The sequence below is a fragment of the Gossypium raimondii genome, chromosome 10, assembly GCF_025698545.1.
Source record: "Gossypium raimondii isolate GPD5lz chromosome 10, ASM2569854v1, whole genome shotgun sequence".
Classification (NCBI taxonomy): Eukaryota; Viridiplantae; Streptophyta; class Magnoliopsida; order Malvales; family Malvaceae; genus Gossypium; species Gossypium raimondii.
Window position 1 is genome coordinate 26324948 of NC_068574.1, and position 12539 is coordinate 26337486.

At 32.9% G+C, this 12539-nt stretch overlaps 1 protein-coding gene across 2 annotated transcripts; it reads right to left on the reverse strand.

Annotated features, from left to right (window-relative positions):
* Window positions 1-1114: 1114 nt before the first annotated feature.
* Window positions 1115-10229, reverse strand: LOC105776938 (uncharacterized). 2 transcript variants are annotated; one of them, XM_012599915.2, is made up of 4 exons: window positions 10117-10229; window positions 8560-9481; window positions 2500-3580; window positions 1115-2283 (listed from the first exon to the last, which is right to left on the reverse strand). In XM_012599915.2, exons 2-4 carry the CDS (start codon window positions 8635-8637, stop codon window positions 1802-1804), a joined length of 1641 nt encoding a protein of 546 aa, XP_012455369.1. In that variant the 5' UTR covers window positions 8638-9481; window positions 10117-10229; the 3' UTR covers window positions 1115-1801. The 2 variants fall into 2 exon arrangements, with proteins under 2 accessions (XP_012455369.1, XP_012455368.1); XM_012599914.2 differs by having other exon boundaries at window positions 9819-10227.
* Between the last annotated feature and the right edge of the window lie 2310 nt (window positions 10230-12539).

Genomic DNA, 12539 nt, shown 5'->3' on the forward strand with positions numbered 1-12539 from the left:
TATGTCGAGCATTAGACATCGCCTTCGCCCACAACCACTGGCACCAACAGCCCTTACTTCGAACTCCTTGATTTCACATCCTCCATCATTGTGCCATCAAACTAGGATTTGGTTGTGGAGCTATCAAAATGGGCTTCTACCTACTAGGTCTCCAAGACTTCATCATCACCTATATATCCTCAATCATATCCGCCCTTAAGCACAACCTCAAATGCAACAAACTTTTTTTAGGCAATAGTATAAAGACATTGATTCTTATCCTTTTTTACTTCAGGTTGTAATTTTGACCCAGCCTAAACATGGTGGTCGTTAATAATATTGAAAAAAAGGAAATGTTGAATCTATGTAAGTCTTCTTCATGATTTTTTCCCATGAATTGTTTTATTGATAATATTATAATTTTATTTATAAAATTATTATTTTAATAAATAAATTTCATGAGAAAATATATAAATTTAGTTATTAATATTTTTATAAATTTGAATGTATTTTTACCAAAAAATGTTTTTAAATATTTTTATTTTTAAATATTTTTAACTTTTAATCTTTAAGAATCAAGATTAAATTGATAGAATGTATAAAGTTAAGGGCTAAATTTATTAGATTTTTAAATTTAAGAAACATTAGATGGTCGATATATTATAATACCAATAAAAATTACCACTATCGGTGATTTAATGAAAAGTGACCAAAATATTAAATTTCGATAATGTCACTAACTAAATTATATTTTTTTTAATTCAGATGACCAAAATAGAAACATGTTAATAATTGGATGACTATTTTTATAGTTTACTAAAAAATTAAATGCTATAAAATAATCATGAATCACATGTGGTTGTACGAAAACATTCAAATGCACTAAGCTCTTTGTCGAACTGTATGCCTACCATAGTCATTATCACTCTTTTCCCTTTATTGCTAGTATCTTCTCTTTCGTCGGCATTCTTCCTTGGACTTCTATGTATTCTCTCCTTATCATGTGAACTAAAATTTCCATATATAATTTTTTAGAATTAAATTCCATTACCAACTATATATTTTTGTAACTTTAATTATAAACATTGAAGCATTCCATTAACTATTTAAAAGCAAAGTGAAAAAAAATATCAAATTTCAAAATCGTTAATGACTAAATCAATTTTGATGAGCAAATAATAATACCCAACTATAGGTGACTATCCATGTAGGGTTCTTTGGTCAATATGGCTAATTCCAAGACCAAGACAAACCCTTGATTTAACCGTAGCAACAAGGAAGGAACATGGAAAAGGGCAGAAACATGAGACTGAAATCATATTTTGGACAACAACAAAAAATGGTTAATATATAAACACGGATGGAGGTGAATAAATTGGAAACCGAATGCCCTTACTTTCTTTTTCCTTCTATCTTACATTTCTTGTAACTAAGACCCTTCTATGTTACAAATCAAAATTGCAGTGGAGTTTTCATTCACCACAGCTTGTCTTCTTCTTCTTGCATTCTCAATTACAAACTGCCTTCTCAGCCTTTTTAAGCAATTATAATAAGAATTGCAGAAGCTTTGTACCTCTCTTTCTTGGAAGGCACCATCTCAGCCGAGACTCCGTTGCCGTTGTGTGTTTCAAATAAATATGTGATTGTTGACGTGGTGGATCAGTTGCTTTCGACAAATTTGGTGGTCAGTCATGCAAAATCATTCACTGTAACACCGGAGTTCAACAACAAAAAGAATGCTGAAGAGAAATCAATCCGCCCAAGGGCCAAATCCTGCTGTGGTGTAGGAGGGTTAACCAGAAGCCAGTAATGAAGAAAAAAATCAGTATGGAATAACATATGGGAGAGCACAAACATCGGTGGACTCTATCTGCAGAGCTTCTGCCCACACCTGTGGTGCCTCATCAATCTTGGAAAAACCCACCTTGGGCTTCTTCGATTGAGATCCATTACTGTGGAATAGCCATGATTGGTCATCAAAATCAGACCATTCTTCCATCTCAGGCACTGAAAGTACCTGGCTCAAATACTTGGAATCCGGATGGGGTGGTTTCTTACACACTTCATCCATTTGACTAGCTTGTGCACTTGCTGATAAATGCGTTGCCGGGGAAACAGATAACACCTGAGCTTCACTGGTACCATTCAACTTGTGTTCTTTAGCATTCACCTTAAGACCAGTTCCTGCCCCATGGCTATTGGAAGCGAGTGGGATGGGAGCTTGGCAAGATTCTAACGTTTTTCCATTGTCCATCAATACAGAGGAAGAAGTTCTTGGCAACTTATTGGGTTTAAGGTCATTAACTGCGAGAAAGAAGAAAATAAAGAAAGCAGAACTTGTTATCAAGATGGCTATAGAGAAACTATTAATCCCTGCTAAGAAAAACAGAGAAACTATTGCCGTCAAAGCAATTACACGATTTTATGCACAGGTTTGTAGCAGTTTTCTAACAGATAAAGGGCAGCAAAATTTCAAATGATCATTGGCGATGATACATAGAATCATGGTATAAAACTCACCATGAAGAAATCCATTATTTTCCCAGTCCTTCCGCTTGCGGTGATTTTCCTCGACAACAGCGCCCTTGTTGCCCTCCTTAGAAGAATCTGATGCTTTCGGATTAATGGTGCCGACAGGGTCATCTTTATTGTTTCTTTTTAAGTTATCCAGCTCCAAATTCCTATGTTCACCTTTCGCCTTTGCCTTCTCTTCCTTCTTCTTCTCCTTCTTCTTCTTCTTCTTCTCTTTGTCCCTATCCTTATCTTTCCCATGACTTTTTTTCTCCCCATCTTTAGTCTTGTGCTTGTCCCTGATTTTATCGTCACTTTTTTTTTCTTTGGTTTTTTCTTTCCCTTCATCCCGCCTCTCATTACTACTCCCCACTTGTATCGGGATCCCTTCAACTCTAGCATTAACTGCTCCAACAATATTCTGAACCATAGCATTTCCACCTGATCTTGTCTCGTCCCTGATTCCTTGCATATTTGACTTACTATCATCACTTCTCTTGTTCTTTTCCTTCTCTTCAACCAATGCATTGGCAGTCTTAGCCACCAATCTGACCATTCCCTCATCTCTTTTTGGTACGGTACCCATATGCTTTTCCTCCAATTGGTTTCCAGCTCCGGCACCTTCACCTCTGACCCTCCTCCCCAACTCATGCACAAATTTAGAATCCCTGAAATCTTCAGCCTGATGACTTTGGCTAAGCTTCTCCCCATTATAACCAGAAAATTGCCCAGCAAATTTCTTCTCACCTGAGAAACTATTTCGATCTTTCTCACTACCCTTCTCTTTTGGGATAAACTTCTCCCCACTGTGGCCTTCAGATTTTCCAGGAAGCTGCTTCTCAACAGTGGTTTTCTCCCCATTTTGACCCTCGGGACGACCAGGAAATTTCTTCTCCTCCAAGTTATTACTTCTATCTTTTTCTTTATCTCGATCTTTTTCCTTCTTTTTGTCTCTGTCTTTGTGTTTTTCCTTTTTGTCTTTCTTATCCTTGTGCTTTCCATCACTTTTGTCCTTTTCCTTTTTTTCTTTATTTTCTCTCCTCTCCTTCTCCTTCTTCTCTTTCTTATGCTTCTTCTCCTTTTGCTTCTCCTGAAAATCTAGAATCATATTAGAAAAACATAGATTCATGAATCAAGCGCAAAAGATAATTTTACATAGCAGGGAATCAAGCAAATCATCAGTAACCCTCAAAAGATGAAATTTATACTAAAGGATCCATTATGCACCAAGTTGCAATTAATACTGAGAACAATGTTTTTGGAACTGGACCAATGGTCGAACAAGTCTGACCACCGATCCAATAATAAAAAAGAAAAAAGAAAAATTCTGAAAAATAATTAAAAAGAATTAAAAATAGGAAAAAGAATCAGAATTTTTTAAAAAAAAATTATAAACACAAATAAATAGCAATAATGAGATAAAAATAAATTATACATTCCAAATTCAAATAAAAATTTAAAACATTAACAGAGTTGACTACATTAACCCTAAAACTTGGAAAGTTTTAAAACATTATCAAAGTCCAATATTCATCCAACCAAAATTAAGTAAAACATTAAAGCATTCCAATATAAAACATTAAGACATTTCAATCCAAAAGTAACCATAAAACATCAAAACCTTCCATTCTAAAGTTAGCTAATTAAAAACATAATGGCACTTAGGTTTTTTTGTTGGTTTTTTCTTCTTTAGAGTTTAGATTTCAGTTCTTTTAATTTTGCTGCCCCAATGTCCCAATTTAGCCATTTAGGTTAGTTTTTATTTTTCTTTCCTCTTTTCTTTTTAAGTACTAGGGATGATTTGAGCCGGTTGGTTTAAGCATTGGGGTTGGGCCAGTTGGGCTTTTTTTCCCAGGTTGGGCCATTAATTTGGGCTAAACATAAACAAACCAGTTCAACCCCATTTCCAAGCGGTTCGCTCTAAAATCAGTCTAAACCCTTTGCCCGTATCGGTATACTGGCTGGTCTGGTCTAAACCCTTTGCCCGTGTCGACGAATTACACACTAATCACAGCAAGAAATTTTCCAAAGGATTTCTTAAAAGATTATCACAGAAGATAGTTCTCTGATAATTCTTCTTTGCATTATGTCCTGAAAAGACAAAGGAATTAAAAGAAATCCGATAGTTAGGGGGGAAAGGAACAACAACACACCAAAAAGACAACAAAAAAATGAATGCTTGTAGTAAGTGGCAGACAAACCATCATTAAGCAATATATAATCGGTCAGCAAAGCGGAAGTATTAGGTTTGAATAACTAGAATAGAATCTTAGTTTTCACACACCTCTACAATAAAAAGTTTTATGCTATAAGACACATAAAATACCCAGCTGTATGTCTAAGAAAGCTTTCTGGTAACATGCTACACTACGTTACTCTGACACGGGTATATTCAATATTTTGTAAATTTTGAATGTATTTGGAAAGTCCTTAAAGGGTCATATCATAAACTCATGCCTACATATGCATAGGACACAAGTACTTCAAGGAAAATGAAGAGTTGGAACAACATCAATGCTACATACCAAATTAACGAACAACTTCTACTAGTCAAAACGTATAGGAAATGATACTCAAATCCATGGAGTACTGCATTTACACCAAAATGTACTGTAAATCTGTTCTATACTTAGGCTGCATATGTGATGAGGCAGGCACTTCTCAACCTTTTATTAGGTATAGAAGCTGTAGAACAAAGGCTTGCAAGAAAATGGAATGTAGTTAATACAGCAAGCTTTACAGCAGACGACAGAGAGATTTGCATTACCAATCCCCTAACGGTTTCAAGAAAATGAGAACAAGTAGTGAAGTACTAGAAAACATCCATTCACAAGAAATTCACAGGATATAACATGCCTAGTCACGTACATTGTCCAGTTAAATTTAATATGCATGCATTCATCATTAACAAAGCAGTTATACATTGCACTTGAATAAGGAAGCCTTAGAGGAATAGAATTTATAGTTAAAAAGGAGCTGCTAATGCATTCAGCATTTTCCATAAAATAAGGAAATATAGTCTACCTACTCCTTTCTCTCAATAACAGATCGCTATAACCAAGCTAGATCAATAAGAGAAAACAAAAAATAAATTGGCTCAAAACAAACTTAATTAACTGTATTCTAAAACACAAGAAAGAATAATGTGAAAGCCAACATAAACAAACTTCATTTTCCTTATTGCAAATTACTTGGAATTCTTGATGCCTTTTATTGGTGTATTTAATGCCAAAGGTGGAACTACACTTTTCCTCCCAAGTATTATGCAGTAAAACACAAATGAGAGTGCAATATACCCATGAACTGCTTAATACCCCAATGAACAAGAACTGTTATACACCCCAACGAACATTGCTTAAAAATATCGCTTCTCCAAAAAGTCAAATTCTCAATGAAGCAATTTGGGCATTTTCTGACTTCCTCATTTACTTTTCTTCGGAGAAATTGGTACCTTTTGAGGGAGACAGGAGGAAGGGAGTCTTTCATGTCCTCTAAAATTACACACTCACTCAGGAAAAACAAAGCAAAACTTTCTAGAACATGCTTAAATCAAATGTTTGTAAAGATGCAACTGGTATCATATCAAAAGAGCATCTATTTCCTACTCTTCCTACTCCTAGACTACTAGAAGCTTTGCAACACAGGTAGAACTAGGGTTGTAACCGAACCAAGCCGAGCCTGATTAATGAAGGCTCAAGTTGATCTAAATTGAACAATTCGATCTTGCTTAATTAAGCTCAACAGCTCAAACCCGACTCCTATGTCTCCGCCTTCCTTACTTTATTGAGTAAAAACCATAAACAAATTCAAATTCAACCCTAATTTGCAACAATCATCTCTCAAGATCCCACATCATGACTAAGAAACATGTGATTTTGAATCTTAAAGTCTTTATTGATCAGTTCAGACCATGAAATTAAAGTATTAAGGCAGAAGAAGTTTGTTGCTGATGCCGCTGCTATTGTTGATGCTGAAGGAGTTGCTGATATTCCTGTAGCTAATGTTGTTGGGTGGAAGACAAGAGGGTGGTTCAGGGAAAGGGTGAGGCCCGTTGGTGAGAGTAAGGTTGGTTGCTGGATGAGATGAAAAGGGAACATTCAAACGTTAGGAGAGAGAGGAAGGAGGTCGAAGCTCACGTTAAGTGTGAACATAAAATTAGCTATTTAGGGTGTGTTTCAGTATTTATATATTTAGGGTAAATTTGTAATTCAATAATTAATTAATGAAAGTATATATTAAAAATACAGAAACTCAGCTAGGCTCATGAGGTACTCAAGTCAAGTATTAGAATGCGAAGAGACATATCCTGGAAATCGAATTGGGATCTACTACAGGGAATTAATCAGAATTATTCCTTTATGATCTAATATAACCCTAGTACACTTACTAAAAATTCATTCAGATACATATCCTGGAAATCGAATTGGGAGAATACACAAGGGGAGTGGGAATTTGAAACAAGAACATAAGAGAAGCCAATTTTGGTACACCGTAGAAGAGTAGAAGTTCTTTGAATATGAGGACATATAAAGAAGTTATATGTCACTGTTAATATCCCACTGGAGAGGCTATATTTCTTATGTAGCATCATAGTAAAGCTGAAGATATGGATTATCAATATTTAAATTACCAAATGCAATAAAAAGAGAAGGAAGAAGAAATATATATTGAATATGGAAGAGAGGCAAAAAGAGTCACACGTACACAAATTAACATTAATACTTCATTAAACAATCACCTTCAAGCACAGCTAATTTCATGCAAACATGATCACAACTAGCATTACCAAAATTAAAAAATAAATTTAAAAGAAAAAGAATAACTCGTTCAGTGTGAGTAAAAGAAAGTCAGAGCCCTTAGATCTACTTGTTCTTAAATTAAGTCAAATTAAGCAAAAATCTGTACCTTTAACTAGCATTCAACACTCAACCAGAAAGCTCTTGGATTAATTATTAAAACTGCATAGCCAGTGACTTTTGGACATCCAAGTGTCTTAGACAGAAGACATAACCTACCTAATGAAGTTTCAAACAGATGGAACTAAATACTACGCCATATTGAAACCACAAGCAATACAACTTGTTTCTTCTGGCATATTTAAAGCACTTCCTTCAATTTCATACACTTAAATGAGCTAATTAGTTCACTCTCAATCTGACTAGCAAAAGCTGTAAAAAACTAACTCTATATCTTCCAGTTCAAATCACTTGATCTGAACAGGCCATATTTTTCAACTCCATTGGTGCCACATTAATTTGTCATAGCCAAGTTTCTTATGCAAAAAAATATATTTAGTCCAAACAAAAACAGGTTATCCCAATATTCTAACAGATATTAACAAAGTCAAAACTTGGGAACAAACTGCTTCTTCAAGATATTGTAAAACAGGCATCAAAATAAGTAATCCATTCTTAACAAATTAATAATTTAAAACCCAAGCCAATAGGACCAGCCTGTGTATACTCAAAACTGTCACTTATTTCAAGGCGGAACAAGAATATAACATATGTAATAACAAAGGGAAAAGGTAACAAATTAAGAAAGAAGAATTGTTGAAAAAAAAAGTAATCTTCAGGAACAAACATGAACTTTCCTTCATATATGATTCCTAGAACAAGTCCAGCATCATTCACTAGAGTTTTGTGCACAGTAGATTAAGAAGGAACCAACTAGTGATGCAATATCCTTAAGTGATGCAAAATTCCAAAATCCTAAGTCAGATTCCAGCACCATAACAATAACTGAAAATAAAGGTATGAAAAGGGTTCATTCACTCATAAACATCACAAATAGTGCCTAATGGTGAGTACCTAAATTAAGCACCAGAAGTACTGTTCTATCACTTCAAATAAGCTTCCGTTCTGCTATTCATTCCTAGATAATTAAGATCTTATCTTTCAGAATATACAAGCTATCAGTCTAAACCACTAAATCACATAAGTACTTCAATAAGCAAGCCATTGCATTTTTCTTGAATCCTCAGTAAAAGCAATCACAAAATATTATGAATACATAAAGTATAGTTTGAGTCAAGCAAAATGTTACAGAACATAAGTAAACGGTGTTAACCTTTTTTAGAAAGTCTGCATCATCGGTCCTGGCCTTCTTTTCATATCCTGGTGGTGGGAAGGGAAAGCAACGCGACATTTCACAGAAGTTCAGAAACCAATACACGAATGCCTTCTGAAAGCCAAAGCACTTGAATTATCTTCCAGAAGCAATGTTCCAGAAAGGGAACAACCAGAAACTATGCTCCGTATCCCTGCACACATTTCCAGCTTCAATGTTCCTCCATGAGTCCTATCACTCTTAACAGCTCAAAAAGTTCCTAAAACCCACCACGCCCCTTAACCACTCCAACCTCAAAGGTAACCCCAAGTCAACTATCAACCACTAAAGAAATCACTTCAATTGCAAAAATTGCCACTGCAAGTCCGGGATCACTTACTAAACCCTAGTATAATCTTACACTAAGCTACTTCAACAATGCCCGAAATAGAAAGCTAACTTAAAGAAATGCTCTTTTGATCAAGAATTCTAGCTCAAAAGTTATGTTAAACCAAACGGTTTTCTTAGAAACAAAAATGGTCCAGTACAATCTGACCTCCTATGGTGTCTCCCCGGACAATAAGGAATCATCACCTCCTCCTTCCAATAATAATCCAATACCAAAACCATCCCCCAATTAAGATCAAACACATAAAAATACTGAAAACCCTAACACCCTTTTGTCTAAAACAGGTAAAAATATTCAAGCTTGTCTGATCACTGTATACACAATTCCATAAGAAAGCAATCTTCTTCCATGCCCAAAAGCCTTGCAATCACCATTTTTCTTAAGCAATCTGTTCAAAAACCGAAGTTTGAGGCAAATAACTCTTCAATCCGACAACCCAAATACTGGAGCTTGAGCCCATTTCTACTCTGATCGGAACCCTAATCAGTTCCCAATTTAGGAAATTTCCCCAATCTGTTGATCCGCATGAAAACCCTAAAAAAGAAAATCCATCAAACAAAAACTTCTACTGAGTAAAAAATTAAGTACCCATTAAGAAACAAAAATCATGGAAACCCAAATTTTATCCAACAACGATTAAACAAAAAAAATCTCGAAAAACCAAGAAAATTAAAAAAAAAAAAAAGGAAACACTTCTGCTCCGAGAACCTTAGGGTAAATGGGTATCGATCAAAAAGCGAAAAGGAAAGATTTGATTCAAAACGTAAATTCTGTTTTGTTTGTTTTTTTCAGAAAAGGAGAGAAAAACCAACTTTTGAAAAACAAAAACAACATTGAAATATTGAAGATAAATGGGAAGATTAATAATTACCTTGCCCGCAACAAAGTGGGCATTGTAGAAAGGAAGAATAAATAGATCCTTGTTTGTTTGTTTGTTTGTCAGATTAATAAAGATTAGATTATAGAAATATAGAGTTAAAAGGAAATAGATAGATAGAAAGAAGAAGTAAGCAAAGTTTAATCTCAGTTTCAATCTTGTTTTGCAGTCATATGATTAATATTGTTTTAGGTTTTTTGAAAGGGTCTGGGTATATTTAAGAGAGAGATGGATGGAAAGACCAAGAGAGAGAGAATGAGAAAAGCTTGTTTTGCAACAACAAGGCCCTTACTATGATTTCGTTCGGAAGTTACACGCGAGAGAGAGAGAAATATATATAAAAAATGAGAAAAGAAAATTAAAAACCAAACAAAGAGAAGAAAAGGGGAGGGGAGGGAAGGGAAAAAGAAGAGAAAAGAAAAAGAAAGGAAAAGGAAAATATATAGAGTTAGAGGCCGATAAAAGGCCCAAATGGATTGTTAGACGCTTTTTACAACTTTACAAATTAAAGACTTAAAGAGATCAGAAGATATGACTTTTTAGTTAATTAATATGATGATAAGCATACATTTTTTTTAAATAAAAATTATATTTATGTGAAGAGATTTTTACCTGACATACTAGACTTGGTTAACAGTGCCATGTCAACATATACAAATGGTCTTTGTATAAAGATATCAACTTGATTGATGCAATACAAATTTAATGATCAACTAAATTCAAAAATTAAGAATCAAGGAAGTGCAAATAAACAAATTCAGGAATCAAATTATATATTATCACTTTCTAATTATAAATTATAAAATAAATATAAGATGTAAAAAAAAAAAACCTGTGTGTTGTACGTAATATGGTGTGAGGGTACATGTCTTCCCCCTCTCTCCCTCTCTATTCTTTTATGGGAAAGATTTCATCTCACCATCAATGGTAGTGGATACTGCAAATGAGATTTATTCATTTTGGATTTGCGTTTTTTTTTTTTTTTGTATTAATTTAGATATTTTAAGCAGTGAATTTGGAATGTATTCATTTTAGTGATTTATCATTCTTTTTTCTTTTGAATGTTTGAATTTATTTCTTGAATCTTTTATTATTATAAATAATGGGTTCGAATTTGGATATTTAATTTTATTTTTATTTTAAATTTTTACTTGTTAAGTTGGAATATTTGAGGATAATATTGTTGAATTTAAATTTGGCATTGAGACGGTAATAATAAGTCTAGTTACTTTTTTTTTAATGGAGGTGGAATGTAGAGTGGATGGTTTTAGTAATCATTAACTTTCTTTTAAATTACTATTTTACGGTTAATACTATATCCATCGTATATTAAAATTATATATACATGCTAATGCAAAACTTGTGAGAAATTATACATACTTCTAAGTTTTATATTAAAAAATTGCATATACGTAGAAACATAAAATATATATATTTTTGTAAATTACAATAACAGGTAAAACTTGAATAATCAACGCCAATTAATGTAACTCAAACTCAAGTCATACTTAAGACGGTGAACACCATTAACCATCCATCATATAGAATTCATAAAAGTGTAACTTTTGCACTTAACAATAGAACCCTAAATATGGATAATATTTATCATTTTCTCTTTTGAAGAGGAGAGAGAAAGAGAGGGGTTTGTAGTTGTCAACCCAAATATCTCATACTTCCTTAAAATTATAATAAAAATTAATGTAATTTTTATTTTAAATAATTTATGATTTAATTAATCCAATCGGAGATTCTCAGCAATAATAATTTATAGTTGATGATACTCATCAAGTGAATCTCAATTTATTTGAAAAATGAAAAAACTATACTATGAGGATATTTTTATCATTTTATATTTTAGGTAAAATCTAAAAAATACATGTGTGATTTATACTTAAAACACAATTTTTAATATATTAACTTTACCATTTCAACCAATATTCTATTTATCTCTTACATTAAATTTTAATTAAGTATTTATTATATAAATATTCTTCACTTACATAGTATATATGTTATAATCTAATAATAATAATCTTATCAAGTGAATAAATTAAGATAATGTTTTATATAATGTCATTACTTTGTATTTTTTTTCAATTCACTTAAATTTTATTGACTTTAAAAATTTTAATTACATATTTAAAGAATTTTTATAATAATATTTAAATAATTATTGTGTTAATAAATATTACATTGTTGATGTGAAATTCAATGGACGTAAAAGATAGTTCATATAATAGTTGAGAGTCATTGTTAATATATAAATGTGGGGATTAGGGGATGTGCTCTTTTGGAACTCTTCTTGCTATTGATGGAGGGAGTTTATATAAACGAGTTGAAATTTCATCTGAGTCTCATCAAATGAAAGCGTATTAAGTAGAGATTCATGAAAAGTTTTAATAAGGTGCAATTAAATATGATAAAATGTGACTAGACGTGATTATATTCTAACCTAATAAGTTGGTGTTGAAGTCTAATTTAACATGAGCCTTAAGTAGATTTTTTCAGGATTTGGAAGAGCCTTTTTGTTTGAGTAATTATCTTGGCAAATCTCTTTTAGCGAGGGTGAAGTTTTCTCAAATGATTTGTGAAGAAGAGGTGGTTTGAATCAACATATATTTTGTTGTATAGTTTATATATAAAAAATATAAGGGTAAATTACACTCATGGTCATTCTAAAATAGAATCTATCCTATTTTGGTCATTCTATTTTTT